Genomic DNA, 21,904 nt, shown 5'->3' on the forward strand with positions numbered 1-21,904 from the left:
TAAGTTATAATGTGTCCAGAAGCCTGTTTGTTATGCAAAAGCTTCTAAATATCCTCCCACCTCCAATTTTCTGCAGTCTCTAAACTCTTCTTTATTTTAGTGGAGGGGAGGAAAACTGGTATTTGCAAAGAGTGGAAGGATTGGAGATAACAAGGAAGTCAAAACTCAGGAAGCATGAACGTGCAAGAAGACAGCTGTGGCCAGTTTAAGATCCTGGAGATCAAGCAGCTCTGAGAAACAAAACGACTAAAGATTTGACCGGAAAAAAAAAAAAGATTTGACCGGAAGGGTGGGTTGCTGAGGAGTCTGAAAGGACAAGGGCATGTCACGCCATGTTGTTGAATGGGTCATCTGCCCAGACCCTGCAACAACTCAGATGTATGCTATTATTCACAAGCAGAGAGCTAGCGAGTATGAACAGTTCAGGGTAACCTTTCTTCATTCCTGGAAAAACAACTTAAAGCAAAGGACAAAGGGTTACTGTGTTTGTTCCCCCCGTGTAAAAGGAAATAATAATTTTGATGGATTTGGTGGGACATTTTGGAGCCAAGTCAAACTGTGTGTGTGATTGTTTTGTAAAGGTGCTAGGACTTAATTTTCAGATCTGGAATAAGAACAGGTGGTGGCTGATGGCAGGAGTCACAATGGTTTCCATGACAACGGGACTGGGTCTTAGTCATCCTCCCATCCTCCACAAAACCTTCTGCAGCTTTTCTCATAAGGTGCTTATTAAATATTTGTTAAATGAATGAAGAATCACAGAATGATGTGTGTGCTTTGCAATTAAGGCTGCCGTTCTGTTGCTAGTTAAAAGCTTTTAAAGCAACAATAATGCCTGTATTTCCACATGATATTCTGCACAATTTGCATATTAACTTAACCTGAAAATAAACTAGATTCTCATCCCTGCAGAACAACCATTTCCCATAACTATCCCTATTGTGGAAGAAGTATCCAGATGTTTGGCTACAAGAGCCTTAAAGGGGGGTGGCCCTGCGCGGTGTTTGTGCTTCCACCTTAGCTAGAAACACTTGCTTTTTCCACGCTTTCGAGCCCCTCCCCCCTCGAGCTCTCCGCAGCCGCCCACGCGCTGTCTGCAGCTTCCCCTCCCCCCGCGTCCCTCATCCCGCGCGGAGGCTGGAGTCTGCAGGCCCAGCCGAGAGCACAAAGAGCCTCGCCAGGCGGCGTCCCGCGTTGCCCTTGGCAACCATTGAGCAGCGTCTCACTCTCCCTTGACCCTGCAATGAGAGAGTAAACAGGGCATCCATTGGCTGGCAGGGGAAAGTAGGCCAATCGGAGAAGAGGTTGTAGGGAGGCGGCTGAGCGGGGGTTGTGGGGGTGGGAAGCTAGGGTTAGAGGCTACCGGTGAGGCTAGAACCCCGAGCGTGGTCGGTTGGAGCAAATATGTCTGTCCGGAGGCACATTGGGAATCCTGAGGTGAGGGCCAGGTCCGGATCGGAGAATCGGAGGGGGCGGGCGCGCCGGAAAAGGCTCCACGTGGGCGGGGAAGAGTAGCCAGCGACTTCCGCCGTCCGGAAGGCGGGAAGCGGCTGCGTGAGGAGGGGTCTGGAGGGGGAGGGAGGCGGGGGATGAAATGCCTGACCCTTAGCCTGCGGCCACAGGCCACCATCCCAGGCTCATTGTGTTTGTCGCCAAAAGGAGCGAAGTGCATGAAGACTCAAGTCCCTTCCCTCAGAGGGCTTACAGTCTGAGAACGGCAGCTAAAAAAAGAAGTAACATCAGGATGAAGCCTGGAACACTAAAAGGAAGCAAATCAAAGGAGCCATCATTTCTGATTATGGGGATACAGAAAGAGCAGGAATAAGCAGACTAAGCCAATTGGAAAGGACGCAAAATATGACATAAATTTTACCCCCTCCTCGATTAAGACCTTTTACTTACTTGGCAGTTTCACACCCAGTTGCCCTCTGCATATGGGGTCATTTCACCGCAACAAATGTTTACTGGATTCCTACTGTGCAGGGGGGTGCTAGAAATACAAAGAGAATCAGACAAGGCCTGTTTGTCCTTCATTTAAGTTAAGTCTAGTGAGGAAGACTCATAAACAATTTGAGTTCAATGTGGTTGGAGAATAAGATGTTAGGAGAGTAGAGAAGAAAGCTAGGGCTCACCTGAGAGAATGAGAGAAGGGGCCTGGAGATGATCTGGTCTCAGATTACTAGGCAGATGAAGAAACATCCCAGGTAGAGAGGACAGCCGGAGCTAAAGAAGACAGCTGGAGCCAAGTTAGGAAGATGTGAAACACGCAGGTAGACAGCGCCTCATAGAGAGGCAGGAGTCTAGTCCGGAAGGGCCTTCTGTGCCTTGCAAGTGTAATAAACAGGAGTTGAAGCTTGTTTCATCTCATGATGGATGCCTATGAGCTTTGTTGAGAAAGTTGTAAGGGTGAGTTTAGGCTCTGCAGGGAAGTGCCATGATCCATTATAATGTCTACCATGGATGCAGGGGAGGTAGGTGTGAAGAGTAACACTTTGACCAACGCCTGCTGACTGCTGGTCAGAATTTGAAAAGCTTTGTGGTTTTAAGCAGCCCAGTGCCATGAACAGTTGTGCATTTTAGGTGGTGGTTGTAACCACATTGAAGAGAAGTGATTTGAGGAGGCTAGGACTGGGGCTAGGGAGATTGGGGTTAGGTGGTGGTTATGATACAGACCTCAAGTAAGGCTGTGGAACTAGGGTTAGAGAGAAATACTTAGGGGATAAAATAATCATGACTTAATGATTAACTCTGAGAAATGAGAGTGTGATGGATGACTTTGAGCTTGGGCTACTCATTGGTGCTGATGTCATTAATGAGATTAGAAATATGGGAGAAAGAGGAGGAATGTCTTAGGAGTGTAGGGGTAGAGGAGCGGGGATGTCCTCTGTGGTTGCATCTTTGTGCCCTGAATAAAGATGTTCAGCTTACTCTTTTGTTTTCATGGAGCACAACTGCCAGTTGTTTTCTTAAGAAAGATTGCATAAGAAATAAATATTTTAAATTTATGTCTACAACATTAGGCATATCTAAAAATTTTATTTTACCTTCCTATTTATTTGCCTGAAAGCTTATTTCGGTATGGAATTCTTGGTTAGAAATCATCAGTCTTTTGGAAACGTTGCAAGGTGGTCTCATAGCCTTCACTTTTTGTTGTGGAGATGTTAAACCATTCCTTTGTATGCCACTTGATTGTTCCTTCCTGGAAGCTTATAGAATCTTCTCTTTGTCACCAGCATTACGATGTTTTACAAAGATATTTCTTGATAGATGTTTGTTCTCACTTTTTTGGGGGAGAGGCACCAGAAACTCATCTTTCTATTCTGTAAACATTTAAAAAAATTGTTGTTGACTCTCGTCCTCCATTTTCTCCATCCTCTCCTTCTTGAATTCGTTATTCTGATGTTGCTTCTATATGACTGGTTCCCTAATTTTCTTAAATTTTATCTCTTATTTTCCACATCTTTGTTTTTTTGTGCTCTTTGGAAGATGTAACTTTATTCTCCAATCTTTCTATTGAGTTTTTAATTTCTGCCATCAGGTTGTTAATTCTTAAGAACTCTGATTTGGACTCTAATGTCCTTTTAAAAAAACCTTTATTTTTAAATAAATTCACCGGAAGTTTCCAAAATAGTACAAAGTGACCCCATGTACCCTTTACCCAGTTTCCCTCAATGACTATATTTTATGTAAATATAGTACAATATGAAAAGCAGAAATTTGACATTTGTACAGCACGTGTGTAGTTTGGAGCTATTTTATCACATGTGTAGATTTAATATAATCAAGATTTGCATGAGTGCTGATTTACAATCAAGATAGAGAACTATTCCATCGCCACAAATCTCTCCCTCAAGCTACTCGTTGCTAGTCACACCCACTTTCCTCCTCACCATCCTAACCCCTGGCAACCATTAAATGGCCTCTTATTTCTGTAATTTTGAAAATGTTACATAAATGGAAATCATACATTTTGTGACCTTTTAAGACTGACTTTTTTCACTCAAAATAGTTTTATTAAGACACATTCACATTGTTGCCTGTAGCAATAGTTCATTTGTTTTTACTGCTGATTAGTATTCTGGGTATGGATGTATAGCAGTTTGTTTAACCATTAAACTATTGTAGGATATTTTGGTTGTTTTCTGTTTGGGCAACAAACAGATATATGAACTTTGGGGTAGAGTTCTTTGTGTGGATGTTAATTTTCATTTCTCTGCCATAGATTCTCAAGAGTGCAGTTGTTGGGTGGTATGGTAAGCTTATATTAGGTGTGTTTCTTTTTAAAATATTTATATGGCTGTGCAAGTTCTTTGTTGCGGCATGTGGGATGCAGGATCTTTTAGTTTAGGCATTCAAACTCCTAGTTGCAGTATGTGGAATCTAGTTCCCTGACCAAGGATCAAACCCTGCATTGGGAGCACAGAGTCTTAGCCACTGAATCACTGGTAAGTTCCATATATTAAGTTTTGTAAGAAACTGCCAAACCAGTTTTCCAGAGTGGGTATAGCATTTTGCATTCCCAGCCCTAGTGTATGAGAAATCCATTGTTTTTACATTCTTGGCAACATTGAGTATTACACGCGTTTTTAAATTTTAGTTGTTTTAATGGGTGTGTAGTGATATCTCCTCATGGTTTTAATTTGCATTTTCCTAACTGATCCTGGGGCTTCCCAGATGGCTGAGTGGTAAAGAATTCACCTGCCAATGCAGGAGATGCAGGTTTTATCCCTGGATGGGGAAGATACCCTGAAGTAAGAATTGGCAACCTTCTCCAGTATTCTTGTCTGGGAAATCCCATGGACAGAGGAGCCTGGCAGACTACAGTCCATAGGGTTGGGAAAAGTTGGACACAACTTAGCGACTAAACAACAACAGTATTTTCACAGAGTTGTGCAGTCATCACAAAAATCAATTTCAGAGCATTTTTGTCACCCCCGAAAGAATTTGTAACCTCTAGCTATCAATCCTTAATCCTCTCCTGTCTGTTTCTTTCTCTCTGGCTTTGCCTGCTCTCTACATTTCATGTAAATTGAATTATGCAAAATGTCTTATGTGACTGGCATCTTTCATAATGTTTTAAAAGTTCATGCATGTTGTATTATGCTTTGATATTTCATTCCTTTTTATTACTGAGTAATATTCCTTTGCATGGATATGCCACATTTTTTTATGCATTCTTTTATTGATGGACATTTTCGTTGTTTCCATTTTAGGGCTATTATGAATGATGCTATATGTGTATTCATACAGGCATACTTTGTTTTATTGCATTTAGCAGATACTTCATTTTCAGAAATTGAAGGTTTGTGTAATTCTGTAACAAGCAAGTCTTTTGGCATCATTTTCCCAACAGCATTTGCTCACTTCGTGTCTCTGTGTCATATTTTGGTAATTATCACAATTATTTCAAACTGTTTATTAATGTTTGTTATGATGATCTGTGATCTTTGAGTTACTACTACAACTTGCTTAAAGCTCAGATGATGGTTAGCATATTTTAGCAAAAAAACTATTTTTTAATTAAGATATATACATTTTTAAGACATAATTCTTTTGTACACTTAATGTTGTTGTTCAGTCATGTCCGACTCTGCAACCCCATGGACTGTAGCCCTCCAGGCTCCTCTGTCCATGGAATTCTACAGGCAAGAATACTGGAGTGGGTAGTCATTCTCTTTTCCAGGAGATCTTCCCAACCCAGGGACTGAACCCGGTTTTCCTCCATTGCAGACAGATTCTGTACCATCTGAGCCACCAGGGAAGCCTGCAAGTAGAAGCCTAGTTGAGTTGCTGGAGAAAGTAAAGTTAGGGGCTAAATTTCAACATGAGTATGCACCAGTCACTTAATGTCCCTATTTTCAGTAATGATAGCCTTTCCCTGTGTCTGGAAACCACCCCGCCCCAAGTCCAGAAACCCTTTTCAAGAAATAACTCTATGGATAGCTGCTCTGGTGGGGGAAGGGCAGTCACCCAGTGGCACAGAGGGAAAAGGTTTTGTAGATCCAGTAGCTTCTCATTCAGATTTCAACCAATTTTGCTTATTTCAGCCCTTTTACTTCTGGAGATGCCTGGAGCTGTCAATTCCTGGACCTATTAAGAATTTTTCTTGGCTTTCCCTTCAATTTTCTTGAGTCTATCAAGTAATTTTCACTTGTTGATGGGCTTCCTAGACTTCTGAAAACACATGTTATGATTTCTCCTACACTCACTCTCTTTTGGAGGCTTTATGTCCTTAAAATAATATCCTTTTAATGAGGTTTTTACTGAGGTTTTGGAAGGAAGTGCATTTGTTCAATATGCTCTCTTCACCCAGTAGGTCATGATCTATAATTATTTTATTTGCTTGTCTATTTCTGGCACATCTATAAGAAGTTAACATAGGGATCTTGTCTGTACTGTGCCACTGCCTGGCACACAATTGTTCTTTAAATATTTGTTAAATGAGTATATCAGCTGGGAGAAGAAGTCAAGGCTAAAGTTCACTATTTGGAAATTAGAAGCATGTAAATGGAATTAAAGCTAAATGGTCCACAGAGAACTTATAGATTAAGAATATGGAATCCTAGGGAAGACAGTGTTTAAATGGCTAAGAGAAGGATCCATGAGTCATTGGAGAATCAGGAGAGAGAGCTATTATTGAAGTCAAGTGAAAACTGAAGACAGTGGGACTATATAATACTGTGCAGAAAGGTCATGTAAGTTAGAGGCTGAAAAGTAGCTGTTATATTTAGCAGTTAGGGAATCTCTGACATTGGCTATCTCCTCCAGGAACCACAGTAGAATGATGCGGACAGTGGCCACATTGCAACGGATGGAAGAGTAAGATGCAGTTACTTAGTGTAAAAACCAAGGAGCATAGCTAGAGGGACTTCCCTGGCAGGCCAGGGGTTAAGATTCTGCACTTCAGCTGCAAGGTTCAATCCTGCATTCTGCACAGGTTCAATCCCTGGTCAGGGAATGAAGATCCCACATGCTGCATGGCACAGCCAAAAATAAATAAATAAAACAAGGAGGTTAGCTAGAAAGTAAAAAGGGTGAGATGGCGTTCCAATTATATGTTGGTTTGTCATGAGTTTTCTCAGTATTTAGTGGCTTAGAACAACAAACTGAAGAAGGTGGGATCATGACCTACTGGGTGAAGACAGCATGTTGAGCAAATGCACTTCCTTCCAAAACCTCAGTAAAAACCTCATTAAAAGGATACTATTTTAAGGACATAAAGCCCCCAAAAGAGAATGTGTAGGAGATGTGATAACTTGACATTATTATTGGTCAAGTTCTAGAGGTTGACTAGGCTCAACTTGGCAATTACTTGGGCTCTCTCATGTGGTTTTGCAGACAGACAGAAACTGGGTCTAAAGTTATCGTGAAGGCCTTTTCACATCAGATTGCTGATGTAGTCTGTTGCTGGGACCTCAGCTGGTGCTCTCAGCTACACCACCTATAAATGACCTTTTGCATGCGACTGGGCCTTCCCTGTAGTGTGAGCTGGGTCTCAAGAACAAGTGTCTCAAAAGAACCAAGTGGAAGTTGTATTATCTTTTATGATCCAGCCTCAGAAGTCCTGTGCATCACGTCCATCAGTCACATGCCCATCCAGATTCAAGGGGAAAGAACATAGGCCCCCACCCCTCATTGGGAGGAGTATCAACATCACAGTGTAAGTGGGTTGGGAAATCCTGTTGTGGCCATCTTGAAAAATAGAGTCTACCACGGGTGGTAGCTGCTGGCAGAGTAAGGGCTGCTTCACATGCAACGTGGGTCAAGGCTGGTGTTTTAGATCAGCAGAATTGGACCAGATTAAAACTTCCATTAAAAAAAAAACCTCTTTTAAAATTGACACCTAGTGCCTTCATTTTATTGACTTTCTCTTTATGCAAATGAGATAAGTAGATACATTCTGAACAAAATACGTAATGGAATTTTTTTTTAGTCCTTAATTGTAAATCATACATTGTCATTTTAATGTGAACAACCTTGTGAATTTCATTTGAAAAGAAGTGGGAAGTCAGAAAAGCTTATTTGTTTTTGAATGACCTGTGATTCAGTCTCCCTCATTTTTTTTAAAAGTGATTTTCCTGCAGAAAAATACCCACTGTTGACATCTCATTCTTCTCCCTTCTTCTCCAACATCCATGTATTCACAAATACATGGTCTTACCTTGCATGTAATAGTGATCTGCCAAAATACTCCTTTGTTTGGCTCATATTTCAGTGTTTCTGGTATCTTCCATCATCTTCAGGGCTAGTCCAGACCCTCAGACCTTGCTATTATAAATTCAGGGGTTTCCACCTGGTGCTTCTGTACCCATGTCCAACCTTACAACATAGGATTCTATATACCTGTGATTCTTAACCATTTGGTGATAAACCCCTTTGAAAATCTGGTGAAAATCAAGGACCCTTCCCCTAGAAAAATGTACATACACTCAAAGTTTTTGCATACAGATTCATGGGACTCATGGACCTCCTAAATTCCATCCATGGACCCCATATTCAAAACCGCTGCCTGAATGAGGCTGTGCAGTAGAATAAGGGTTCAAGCTCTAGAGCCAGACTGTCCAGTTTAATTACAGGTTCTATCACTCTTAGCAGCTAACCTCAGAAAGTCACTCCACCTCTCTATTCCCATTTCCTAATATGTAGAATGAGGCTAACACTAGTATCTACTTTATTGGTTGTGAGGATTAAAGGAGATAATGGAGAGAAATGCTTAGCTGAGTGCCTGACAACACAGTTAAGTGCTCAGTAAATGTTAGCAGCAATTACCTTTATTGTTGTTGGGTCTTCTCCATCTAATAGATCAGTTTGCTATTCTTTCAGCATGCTTTTGGGGCTCCCCAGGTGGTGCTAGTAGTAAAGAACCCACCTGCCAATGCAGAAGACATAAGAGACTCGGGTTTGATCCCTATGTCAGGAAGATCCCCTGGAGGAGGGCATTGCAACACACTCCAGTATTCTTGCCTGGACAATCCCATAGAAGTGCCTGGTGGGCCACAGTCGATAGGGTTGCAAAGAATCCGACACAACTGAAGTGACTTAGCACTCATGCAAACATGCTTCTAAAGTGTCCTTGCTATTATAATTTCTTCCATTTAAAATACTTTTTCCATCCCTTTTCCCCATCTTGTTATCCACAGAAGTTCAACCCTTGAAATACAGCTCCAGTACAATTTCTTCCATGCAGTCTCCTTTATCATCCCCAGTGTGAGAGCTCTCTCTGTTTCAGCTTCCTCCAGCCCTTGACGTCAGTGCTGCCCACAGGGCACTAGCGCTCACACTGCGTGTGGCTCGGGTCTCAGGACCATCTCCGTGCATCTGGCAGTACTTACTACTCTCACGCTGGTGCAAGGCCCTGTACCAGGTACAGAGGTGGAGCCTCTGTCCCAAGTGCAGGCAGTGAGGGGTGTAAATGGTATAAAGTGCTGTGACAGTCTAGGCAGGGAGGAGATTTCTGTCTGACTGCACTCCCCAGAGGAGGAATCTTCCTGGAAGATGTGCTTGTGCTGGATCTTGAAAGCTGACTAGAAGTTAAAGAGCACAGATAGGCAGGTAGATGGGCAGGGTTTTTTTTTTTTTTTTTTTTTTTACCCTCCCTACAGAGGAAAAGAAGCTAAAAGACGCTTACTCCTTGGAAGGAAAGTTATGACCAACCTAGATAGCATATTAAAAAGCAGAGACATTACTTTGCCAACAAAGGTCTGTCTGGTCAAGGCTATGGTTTTTCCAGTGGTCATGTATGGATGTGAGAGTTGGACTATGAGGAAAGCTGAGCACCAAAAAATTGATGCTTTTGAACTATGGTGTTGGAGACGACTCTTCAGAGTCCCTTGGACTGCAAGGAGATCCAACCAGTCCATCCTAAAGGAGATCAGCCCTGGGTATTCATTGGAAGGACTGATGCTGAAGCTGAAAGTCCAATACTTTGGCCACCTCATGAGAAGAGTTGACTCATTGGAAAAGACCCTGATGCTGGGAGGGATTGGGGGCAGGAGGAGAAGGGACGACAGAGGATGCGATGGCTGGATGGCATTACTGACTCGGTGGGCAAGAGTTTGAGTAAACTCTAGGAGTTGGTGATGGACAGGGAGGCCTGGCGTGCTGCGATTCATGGGGTTGCAGAGTTGGACACGACTGAGCAACTGAACTGAGAGATGTAAGCCCTCAAAGGGCCTCTGACACTTTTGGTTGCTTTCAAAGAGCCTGTGCTAATACCACAAACATGCACTTTCTCAACTTTCTCCCTCTTCCCTCCCATTGAACTTCATCATGACAACCTATCTTATTTCATTATTTATTGGCTGCACCACACGGCCTGTGGGATCCTTCCCCCCCCCCCCCCAACCAGGAATCAAACCCACCCCCCTGCATTGAAAGCATGGGGTCTCAACCACTGGACCACCAGGGAAGTCCCCTTATTTCATTATCTTAAATATATTTTCAAAGCTGCACGTTCCGCCTGGGCTCTGGGCCTCATCTTCTCCTACTCCCTTGTTTTCATAACTGCTCGCCTCATTTTCAGCGTTTTATTCAGCCAATTTGCTTACAAACATCCTCGAACCTCTCCTTTCTTCAAACAACAAAAGCGATTCCTTAGCAACTCTGAAGGGGGAAAAAAAGAAAGACCCAACTGGCTACTATCCTCCCTTCTCATACACTTGCTTTTTTGCTTTTCTTGGTGTCAGTTTACCGTAACGGCATCCACCAGGGTCATCAACCACTGTTGGTTTGTTCAGTCCAAATTCACTTTTCTGTTTTCTCTTCTTGACCTGCATTCTTGTTCAGTTGTTCATATTTGACCTCCTGTTCTCTGACTTGACAGCATCAATCACTGTTGACCATTCCCTTTTTCCTGAAACTCTTCTTTGATTCTCATGACCCACTTTCTTCTGGCCTCTTACAAGTTTCACCCACAGTGGTTTTCTCCACCTGACCATAAACATTGCAGATTTTTTCCTCAGCCTGTACACTCTCCAGTGGTGATTCTGTCATTCCCATGGCTTCCCCTGCTGCCTGCATGCTGACAACCCCCAAATCTTGTTTTTTTTCTAGTTCAGAAATCTCTCTTGATCTGCAGAGTCCCTAGATATCCAGTTTATCACTTCTGTTTTGGATAACCCACAGATACCTCATATTCAAAATGCCCCAAACAGAATACATGATGTTTTCCAATATATGCTTCCTCCTTAAGTCCTTTTTTAGGGGAATGGTATCGTTCTCCTTTGGGCTTGCAAGATGGTGCAGTGGAAAAGAATCTGCCTGCCACTGCAGCAGACACAAGAGACACAGGTTCAGTCCCTGAGTCGGGAAGGTCCTTTAGAGGAGGAAATGACAACACACTCCAGTATTCTTGCCTGGAAAATTCCATGGACAAAGGAGCCTGGCGGGCTACCGTCCATGGGTCACGAGGATCTGGACACAACTGAGCAACTGAACGACAATGACAATCACTGCCCTTCCCCTGTTATACTGGTAGTTTTAAAGATTTTATATCTTAAAGACTTTTTAAAACTGTCTGCCTCTCAACTTTACTGCCACTTTCTTAGGGCCACAGGTTCACTGAGCACAAGCTCTTACATGATCCGTGTGCTCCACTCTTGACTGTGATCCTATTAGTTCTCCAGGGTGCTGCCAGAGTGATCTTCCTAAAATGGAAATAGGATCCCATCCCTTCTCCCTAAACCTTCTTCAGTTACTCCCATCATCAACACCAGGGTTCCTCAATTTAAGCACGATCGACATTTGGAGCCAGCTAATTCTTTCTGGGGGTTGGCGGCGGGGGGGGCTCCTTCTGTCATTGTAGGATATTTAAGCATCCTTGGCCTCTACTTACTAGATGTTGGTGACTTACCACCACCCAGTCCGGACATTGACAAATATCCCTGTGAGCTGGGGGGAGCAAAATGGCCCCTTTTGATCTACAGGATCCACAGTGATCTACAGAATAAACTCGGTTTCTCAGCATGGGTACGAGGCCCTTTGTGCTCTGTTCCCGCCTGCTCCTCTAGCTCCACTTGACCCCATACTGCCCGTAGTCCTGCAGGTCTGACAGTTACCAGGAACCCTGCAGCTCCCACCCACTACTTGTTCAGCTTGACTAACTTCCTCAGCCCTCAGGTTTCAGCTCAGAAATCACCCCTCAGGAAGTAGTTCCAATCTTAACACACACCCCCTGCTTCCCTCTGCTTGTTCATCATGCAGTGTGACATCTGCTCGCTTGTCTCACTTCCCAGCATCAGTGAGAGCTGGATGGCAAGGACTGTGTTTTGTTACTTCTGTGTCCTCAGCATGGTGGCTTACTCCTAGTAGGCACCCAGTAAATGTTGACCGAATGAATGGTTGGTGCTCAATAAGCCTTTGTCGAATGAATGAATAGTCCTCCTTGAAACAGCTGCTTTTCTCAGCTCTTTCGCTTTCCACCATTCCATCCTGTTTATGTAATTGAAAAAAAGAAGCTAGTTGGTCAGTAGGTCAAGAAACAGTCACCCTGAAAGCAAGGATTTTAAAGGAAAAAAAGTCTGGCAGTTCCATAAACTCTGTATTCTGCATGTGATAGAACACAAGAGTTTTACGTTATGGTTGGTACCAAAAAGTCAGGAACAAGGATTTGGACCAAAATGGGAAAATGGGCAAGAAACACTACATTTTTGTCCTGTAGCATATGGATTTCTCATTAGTCTATGTAAGGGAAAACCGGGGGCGGGAAGGGCTCAGCCGTGCAGCTGTCCACACTCTCTCCCCCCATCGCTCTGCTGCCACCACACCTGGTCCCCAGAGACACCGTCACTTCTTAGCTATGTTGGCTGAGGTATGGACAAATCCCCCTGGCTCAGCAGACTGGCCTGGAATCTTTCAAAAGAAGCTTTGCTAGGAAACTAGTGGGAAAAACAAAAGTAAAAACAGGAAACAGTATATAGAAACTATAAAAATACAGAGTGTGAAGGGACGAAAGAAAGGGAAAGACAGAAAAAAGAAAATCCCTTAGCCTGAGATAACTAAGTTTTAGTTTTAGCTTTCCTTGACTTAATTTAACAGGCACATATTTTCCCTGGGTTTTTGCTGTTGTTTGTTTTATTGTTTTGTTTTGCCACAGTATTGTCTCCCTCTGGGGAACTTTTCAGTCTGAATATTTTCCATCTCTCGCTTAAGAATCTTCTCTGTCTTCATCTTAGAAGATGATAGAGTCACTTTTTCTTACCGACAACGGGGTTACTGATCAGATGGTGCTTTCCAATCTGTCTCTTAGGATAAAGAAGCTCAGGGCTTCCACCTCTGAGTACCCATGCCACAGGTCCGTGACAAAGGTTTTATTTGCCTGGGGAGAAATGAAAAACACAGACAATATCAATGAGTTTTTTAATAACACTATAGAGCTGATCTTTTTATTCTAGGATTTTTTCTTTCTTTTTAATATTAAAATAGTAGATGGAAATTGTGAGGTTTTACTTTGTTTATGTCCTTGTCAAAATTAAATGTTGATAATTTTCTGTAGGTATCCCAATTTTTAAAAATTCTTCCTGGTTTCCAAAATCAAAAACTCTGACTAATAGATATTCTGTAAGACATATTTACCCTATTTTTTAATGCTTTTTGAGTCATTTGAAAAGGTATTTTAATATGTAGATTTGTTTTTCAGTCCTCCCAACAGGGCATGCTGTAAGTTAACTATGTTTTCAAGGGCAAATGATAGAAGTTTTAAAATCCAATGTTCTCTTCTAAGAAATTAAATAGTTGCTGTAATATAATCCTCACAATAAAGGACAAAAACTGTATGGACCTAATAGAAGCAGAAGATACTAAGAAAAGGTGGCATGAATACACAGAAGAACTATACAAAAAAGATCTTAATGATTCAGATAACCACAACAGTGTGATCACTCACCTAGAGCCAGTCATCTTGGAGTGCAAAGTCAAGTGGGCCTTAGGAAGCATCACTACAAACAAAGCCAGTGGAGGTGATGGAATTCCAACTGAGCTAAAAGATGATGCTGTTAAAGTGCTGCATTCAATATGCCAGCAAATTTGGAAAACTCACCAGTGGCCACAGGATTGGAAAAGGTCAGTTTTCATTCCAATACCAAAGAAGGGCAATGCCAAAGAATGTTCAAACTACCACACAATTGCACTCATCTCACATGCTAGCAAAGCAATGCTCAAAATTCTCCAAGCTAGGCTTTAATAGTACATGAACCATGAACTTCCAGATGTTCAAGCTGGATTTAGAAAAGGCAGAGGAACCAGAGATCAAATTGCCAACATCTGTTGGATCGTCAAAAATGCAAGAGAATACCAGTAAAACATCTACTTCTGCTTCATTGACTATGTTAAAGCCACTGACTATGTGGATCACAACAAACTATGAAAAATTCTTAAAGAGATAGGAATATCAGACCACCTTACCTACCTCCTGTGAAACCTGTATGCAGGTCAAGAAGCAACAGTTAGAACTGGATATGTAACAACAGACTGGTTCCAAATTGGGAAAAGTGTACATCAAGGCTGTATATTGTCACCATGCTTATTTAACTTATATGCAGAGTACATTATGAGAAACGTCAGGGTGGATGAAGCACAAGCTGGAATCAAGATTGCCAGCAGAAATATCAACAACCTCACATATGGAGATGACACCACCCTTATGGCAGAAGGTAAAGAGGAACTAAAGAGCCTCTTGATGAAAGTGAAAGAGGAGGGTAAAAAACCTTAAAAGTCAACATTCAAAAAATGAAGACCAGGGCATCCAGTCTCATCACTTCATGGCAAATAGATGGGGAAACAATGGAAACAGTGACGAGACTTTATTTTCTTGGGCTCCAAAATCAGTGCAGATGGTGATTGCAGCCATGAAAATAAAAGGCACTTGCTCCTTGGAAGAAAAGCTATGACCAACCTAGACAGTGTATTAAAAAGCAGAGACATTACTTTGCCAACAAAGGTTCATCCAGTCAAAGCTATGGTTTTTCCAGTAGTCATTTATGGATTTGAAAGTTGGACCATAAAGAAGGCCAAGCACTGAAGAATTGATATTTTTGAACTGTGGTGTTGGAAGAAGACTCTTGAGAGTCCCTTGGACTGCAAGGAGACTAACCTAAAGGAAATCAGTCCTGAATATTCATTGGAAGGACTGATGCTGGAGCCAAAGCACCAATACTTTGGCCACCTGATTCAAAGAGCCAACTTGTTAGAAAAGACCCTGATGCTGGGAAAGATTGAAGGTCAGAGGAGAAGGGGGTGGTAAGCGGACGAGATGGTTGGATGGCATCACCAACTTGATGGACAGGAGTTTGAGCACGCTCCAGGAGATGGTGAAAGATAGGGAAGCCTGGCATGCTGCAGTCCATAGGGTCAGAAAGAATCGGACACACCTCAGTGACTGAACAGCAAACAACAACAAGATCCTCATTCTAGATATTTATTTATTGGTTGAATATCAGTAAATGTGCCCTCCATGTGCTAGGTCCTGAATAAAAACAAATTTGAGTGAGTTATCATTCCCACCCTCAAGGAAATCCTAGACTAGAAAAGAAGGTCAAGGTATAAACTAGTGCAGGGTTCAGTCCTCTAGGAGCCAGAGAGAAAGTAGCTAATTTCACCCTGGACACCTTTATAGAGGAAGTGAAGTTTTACACATGGAGAAGTTGACAATTTGCTAAGACTGGAAACCTGGGTATACATTTGGAGAACATTTGGGCAACTTCAACCCAGGAACATGTGGGAGAGAACAGAAAATTAAGCTAGAGAAGTATTACCTAGTTCTACTCTCAAGATTCCACTGCTACCTGTCACTGAACATCTGCTTTTCTTTTTTCTTTTTGGAACATCTGCTTTTCATACTTATAGGCCAGAAAAAAAGCCTGAGCAAGAAAACTGTATTTTGTAATGTCTTTATTCATTAGCCTTCCCTCTTTCAATGGCTTTTGAAAATGCCACTGAAATTTAATATGGGTAAATGCCTTGTACTTGGATTCAGATTTACTACCAAAGCACAGGACAGGGGAGACCTGACAGCTTTTTACTGACCATAAACTTTCCCTGAGCCCATGATACGCCCCAGCTGCTGTGAGAGCAGATGCCATCATGGTGACATCTGTGAAGCTTCAACTCAAGGGGAGTTGCAGGAAAGACCTGTCAAACCGGGTCCTGACCTGGCAACATCTGGGCAGCGTGCTCAGGTCTGCATGCCATTTTTTAGGGGTTGTATAGATAAAATCTAGAGGGCATCCAGAGAAGACAGCCTTCAAATCATCATCTAAAGGGGAAAATTGAAAAGGAGAAAAGAGCTGCCTTTAGTTATTTTAATGGCTTGCTTGAGGCAGGGTGGAATGGTTCATTCTAGGTTGTGTCAGTGGACTGGGTGGAAATTAGATCAATTTTGGCTCAATGTCGGAAATCATTTTCAAGATCTTTTTTCCTAATTACATAGTGCTATGAGATTATTTTGACAAAATATGGAAATATTTTGACAGAACATGATAACCATCTTCACCTGTGGAGAAGCTGTAGTGAAGAGCCTTATTGGACCTCTAGAGCTCCTTCCATCTATAAATTCAATTAAATTTTAGAATTTGTTCTAATTGTTAAAGTATATTATCCCTTTCCCAACATTAACCCGATTATTTGTGAATTTTCTTATTTTTTAGTATCTGACGAGAAGGATACCACAAAACCCAAGATATCAGCATGTCAAATCAAGACTAGACACTGGTGAGTAAAGATTAGCAAATTAAAACTTAAAAAAAAAAACCTTAATAGCTGATTATTGACAAAAAGCAGTATGTCATGCCTGATACAAATCATAGCTAAAAGTTTCTCACTGTCTTGTCTGATGTCTTTCTGAGTTCAGGACTTATGAAAGCTATTTTTCAGATTATCTTTAAAAACTCCATTCACATAATTGAGCTTACTATAAATTGCAAAACTGATTTTAAAAAAACATTGTTTAATAAGTTACAGGACTGAGGCTAATAAAAATATGAGGACGTCACCTCTATCTTGGAACACCTTTAAGTATGTTAAGCAATTTAAGTATATTGCTTAAAACTGGGAGTAATTGATTATACTTTGTGCATGTTTGTTCAATTCCCTATTTGCAGAGTACAGCTACATGCAAAGTTCTGGGCTATGGGACATGTAAAGATGAGTGTGAACAGTTGATTATTGCAATCAAAGAGCTTAGATTCAAGTGGAGGCAGACAGACTTGAATGAGTAACTAAAATACCAGACAAAATTAAATTAGTGCTGCAATTCAGGTAAAATGAAATTTAAGAGTGCATTACTGCGTATTTCCATGCTGTTGACGTTTTTCAGTGTCAGGATGAAAACCACTCCCCAAACCCCTGGTGGATTTGCAGTCTTGTGAGATTTTGGTTGTTTGTTTAGTTTTTTTCAACCTCTTAAAGTCTGCTGTGGAAAATCCATCCTATTAAGATGGTTTTGCTAGTAGATTGGAGTACCACATGCCTTTAGCAATACTGAATTTTCTACCAATAAACCTCAAGACAACTGAGAAAATAAACTGAGATGTCGACTGTTTAAATCTCATTCATTTTCTTTCTCTTTCTCCTAGTCTTCTTCAAAATTATCGTCTTCTGTTATGCATTTTCCCGCATATAAAATAGACTTAAATGTTTTAAATGAGCCTGCTTTGCAGATACTATTTTTGGGGACCTTTCTTTCAAACATTTTTGTGCTGTTCAGATATCTGTCCTTGCAAATATCCTGTTTTATGGGAGGAGGTAAAAAATGTTATCTCTGTCTTTGAGGAAGAGGAAATCTTAGTCCAGAGATTATGAGATTTACTTAAAGTTCAATAAAGGAGACAGAACTAGGATTGTGTGCAGGATAAAGAAGTCAACTTTGGAGACCTGGCCTGAGGTCCTATGTACTGTGTCTTTGGCCACGCTGTCCCAGTTATTTCCTCCAACCTCATTTCTTCTACCACCAATGCCCTCAGCTCCTGCATCTCTACTTATCTCCCCATAATTGCAACTGTGAACCCACCCTTCTGGAAAAAGTTATTCTGAGAGGGAAGTACTTTTATTAAAAATACCATATTTTCTCTGAGAGGTACAGATAATGTTTTAAAGACTGCTTAATGCCTTCTTAAAATTAAAATTTGTAAGAGCTGAGATGTTTTTCAGCTATATAGATTTGTTTATAATGTCTTTTTTTCCCTCCTGGAAATTGAATTGTGTTTTGTGAATGAAAACCGATTTCTTTCTCTTCAGTTCCTCAACTCATAACCAAAGTTTGACTCAATTATGATACCTGAAAATAATTCAGCTTTTTAGAAATTGAGATGTTTGTATCTTCTTTTTATAATACAAAGTAATTGCCTATATCCTTGTATATTCTGAGATTTTTTAATCTAGTGTTTTTGTTAATTAAACTTGTTAGTGTCAGTAGATAGTGGTAGTCACTAAGTTGTGTCCGACTCTTTGTGACCACATGGACAGTAGCCCACCAGGCTCCTCTGTCCATTCTTGCCTGGAATTCTCCAGCAAGAATACTAGAGTGGGTTGCCCTTCCCTTCTCCAGGGGATCTTCCCAACCCAGGGGTCGAACCCAGGTCTCCTGCATTGCAGGTAGATTCTCTACCATCTGGGCTTTTGAGGTCATTGTTGATTCACATGGAATGGTAAGAAGTAAAACAGAGATTCCATGTACTTTACCTAGTTTCCTATAGTAACATCTTGCAAAACTATACTGCACTACCCCAACCAAGATACTGACATTGATAGATAGAGTCTGGATATAGAACTTTTCTCCGTGACCACAAGGATGCTTCATATTCACTTTCCACCCTCACCTGCTCCTTAACCCCTGGCTCCCACCAATCTGCTCTCCACTTCTATAATTTTGTCATTTCACAACTTCTATATAGATGGAATCATACAGTATATAACTTTGACGGGATTTTTCCCTCAGGAAGTTCCCTGGAGATTTAACCAGGTTGTTGCATGTATTAGTAGTTCATCCCTTTTTATTCCTGAGTGGTGACTCAGATGGTAAAGAGTCTCCCTGCAGTGTGGAGAAGGCAATGGCACCCCACTCCAGTACTCTTGCCTGGAAAATCCCATGAACAGAGGAGCCTGGTAGGCTGCAGTCCATGGGGTCGCTAAGAGTTGGACACGACTGAGCGACTTCACTTTCACTTTTAACTTTCATGCATTGGAGAAGGAAATGGCAACCCACTCCAGTGTTCTTGCCTGGAGAATCCCAGGAACGGTGGAGACTGGTGGGCTGCCGTCTATGGGGTCACACAGAGTCGGACCCAACTGAAGCGACTTAGCAGCAGCAGCTCCCTGCAGCGCAGGAGACCGAGGTTCGATCCCTGGGTTGGGAAGATCCCCTGAAGAAGGAAATGGCAACCCTCTCCAGTATTCTTGCCTGGGAAGTTCCATGGACAGAGGAGCCTGGTGGGCTACTATCCATGGGATCACAGAGAGTCGCAAGTTTAATCATTTTCCTGTTGAAGGACAGTTGAATCGTTTCCCCTTTTTGACTGTTACAAGTAAATGTGCTGTAAACATTTGTATACAGATTTTTGTGTGAAAATAAGCCTTCATTTCTCCGGGATTAGTGCCCAGAAGTACAGTTACTAGGTTGTTTGGCAGTTGCATTTGTAGTGTTTTAAGAAACTGCCGAACTGTTTTCCAGAGTGACTGGACCATTTTACACTCCCATCAGCAGTGTGATCCAGTTTTTCCATATCCTTAGCATTTGGTGGTGTTGCCATTTTTAATTTTAGCCATTCTGATAGATAGTAGCATATCATTGCCCTTGTGTTTTGCATTTCTCTAATGACTTATGATGTTGAATATCTCTTTGTGTGCTTATTTGCCATCTGTATATCTGTATTTTATCTTCGCTGAAATGTTTGTTTTTTGCCCATGTTCTAATTGGATTGCTTGCTTTTTAGTTGTTGAGTTTTGAGTGTTCTTTATATATCCTAGCTACTAGTCCTTTGTTGGATACATGGTTTGCAAATAGTTTCTGCCAGTCTGTAGCCTGTCTTTTTATCCTCCTAACAGGGTCTTTCAAAGAGCAAAAGTTTTTAATCTGAGTAAAATCCAGGATATCAGTATTTCCTTTTATGGATCCTGCTTTTGTTGTCTGGCCTAAGAACGCTTTGCCTAACCTAGATCTCAAAGATTTTCTATCATAATTTTTTCTAAAAGTTATGTATTTTAGGTTTCTATGTAAGTCCATGATACATTTTGAGGTAATTTTTGTATAAGATGTGCAACTTAGGTTGAGATTAACTTTTGCTTGTGGATGCCCAATTTCTCTAGCACCATTTGTTTAAAAGGTTGCATTTTGAATTGTATGTTCACCTTTGTCGAAAGCCAGTGGGCATATTTATGTGGATCTATTTCTGGTTTCTGTATTCTGTTCCATTGATTTTTGTGTCTATCCCTCTGCCAATACGACAGTCTTGATTACCGTAGCTGTATATAGTAAATTGGATATTGGTTAGATGGAGTATTCCCACTTTATTTTTCTTTACAAAATTACTTTAGCTACTCTAATTCCTTTGCCTTTCCATGTAAACTGGTAGAATAATCTTATTTACACTTTAAAAATATTGCTATACATTTGATAGGAATTTCACTCAACCTGTCTTATCAATTTGGGGAAAATTGACACCTTACTATGTTGAGTCTTACATTCCATTAATATGCTATTTCTCTCCATATACTTCACTCTTTGTTTCTTTCATCAGCATTGTACAGTTTTCAGCATATAAATCCTATACATGTTTTTTTTGGATTTACAGATAAATATTTCTCTTTTTCTGGGCAATTTTAAATGGTATTGTATTTTTAAATTTCAGTGTCCATGTTTTCATTGCTAGCATATAGAAACACAGCTTAATTTTGTGTATTTAACTTGTATCCAGAGACGTTGCTAAAAGTACTTATTAGGTAAGGGAGGAGTTTTTGGTAGATTCCTTGGGCTTTTCTATGTAGACAATCATGTCATCTAAAAAAAAGAGTTTTATTTTTTCCTTTCCAGTCTACATGTGTTTATTTCCTTTTATTGCCTTATTGCACTGGTCAGAACTGGCAGAACTATGTTAAATGAGAGTGATTGGAGCAAACATCCTTATCTTTACCCCAGACTTAGAGGGAAATCATTGTCTTTCATCATTAAGGATAATGTTAGCTGTATCAGGTTGAGGGGGTTTCCTCCTGTTCTATTTTTCTGAGAGTTTTAATCCTGAATGACAATTGAATTTTATTGAATACTTTTTACTACCCCAATTGATATAATCATATGTATTTTTTCTTTATCTTGATAATATAGTGGATTACTTGTACTGATTTTTAAATATTGTACTAGTTTTGCATTTATTGAATAAACCTCACTTAATCATGGTATAATAATTCTTATTATATATTACTGAATTCTATTTATTATTTCATTAAAGATTTTTGTGTCTATATTCATGAGGGACATTGGTTGTAGTTTGGGTTTGTGTTTTGGATTGTCTTTGTCTGGTTTAAGTATTGTTATAATACTGGTCTCATAAAATGAGTTGGGAAGTATTCCCTCCTGTTCTGTTTTTCTGGAAGAGATTGTGTATTATTAGTGTCAATTCTTTCTTAAACATTCTCCAATAAAACTGTTGTGTCTGGAGACTTCTTTTTTGAGAGTTTTAAAATTTTGAATTTAATTTTTTAATAATTAAGGGGATATTCAAATTGTTTGTTTCATGTTAGATGAGTTGTGGGTTTGTGTTTTTTGAGGAATTAGTACATTTCATCCAAGTTTTCAGATTTATGTGCATAGAGTTGTTTGTAGCATTTCCTTGTTATCCTTCTGATATCTGTAATGTCTGAAGTGAAGCCTCTGTTTCATTACTGACATTGGTAATTTGTGCCTTTTTTTTCTTCACTA

At 40.8% G+C, this 21,904-nt stretch overlaps 1 protein-coding gene across 6 annotated transcripts in view; it reads left to right on the forward strand.

The window, feature by feature from the left end:
• The first annotated feature begins 1,307 nt into the window (after nucleotides 1-1,307).
• The window catches only part of CEP41 (centrosomal protein 41), a 48,154-nt gene continuing 27,557 nt past the window's right edge, over nucleotides 1,308-21,904 (forward strand). For 3 of the 6 annotated variants that reach the window (XM_070465802.1, XM_070465804.1, XM_070465801.1), the window contains exons 1-2: nucleotides 1,309-1,437; nucleotides 16,641-16,704. In XM_070465802.1, the coding sequence (XP_070321903.1) occupies nucleotides 1,405-1,437; nucleotides 16,641-16,704 (97 nt within the window). In that variant the 5' untranslated portion in view covers nucleotides 1,309-1,404. Of the gene's footprint in view, nucleotides 1,438-16,640; nucleotides 16,705-21,904 lie in introns of all 6 variants that reach the window. The other 3 variants (XM_070465792.1, XM_070465806.1, XM_020880687.2) reach the window with 3 other exon arrangements.

The sequence above is a fragment of the Odocoileus virginianus genome, chromosome 1, assembly GCF_023699985.2.
Source record: "Odocoileus virginianus isolate 20LAN1187 ecotype Illinois chromosome 1, Ovbor_1.2, whole genome shotgun sequence".
Taxonomy (NCBI): domain Eukaryota; kingdom Metazoa; phylum Chordata; class Mammalia; order Artiodactyla; family Cervidae; genus Odocoileus; species Odocoileus virginianus.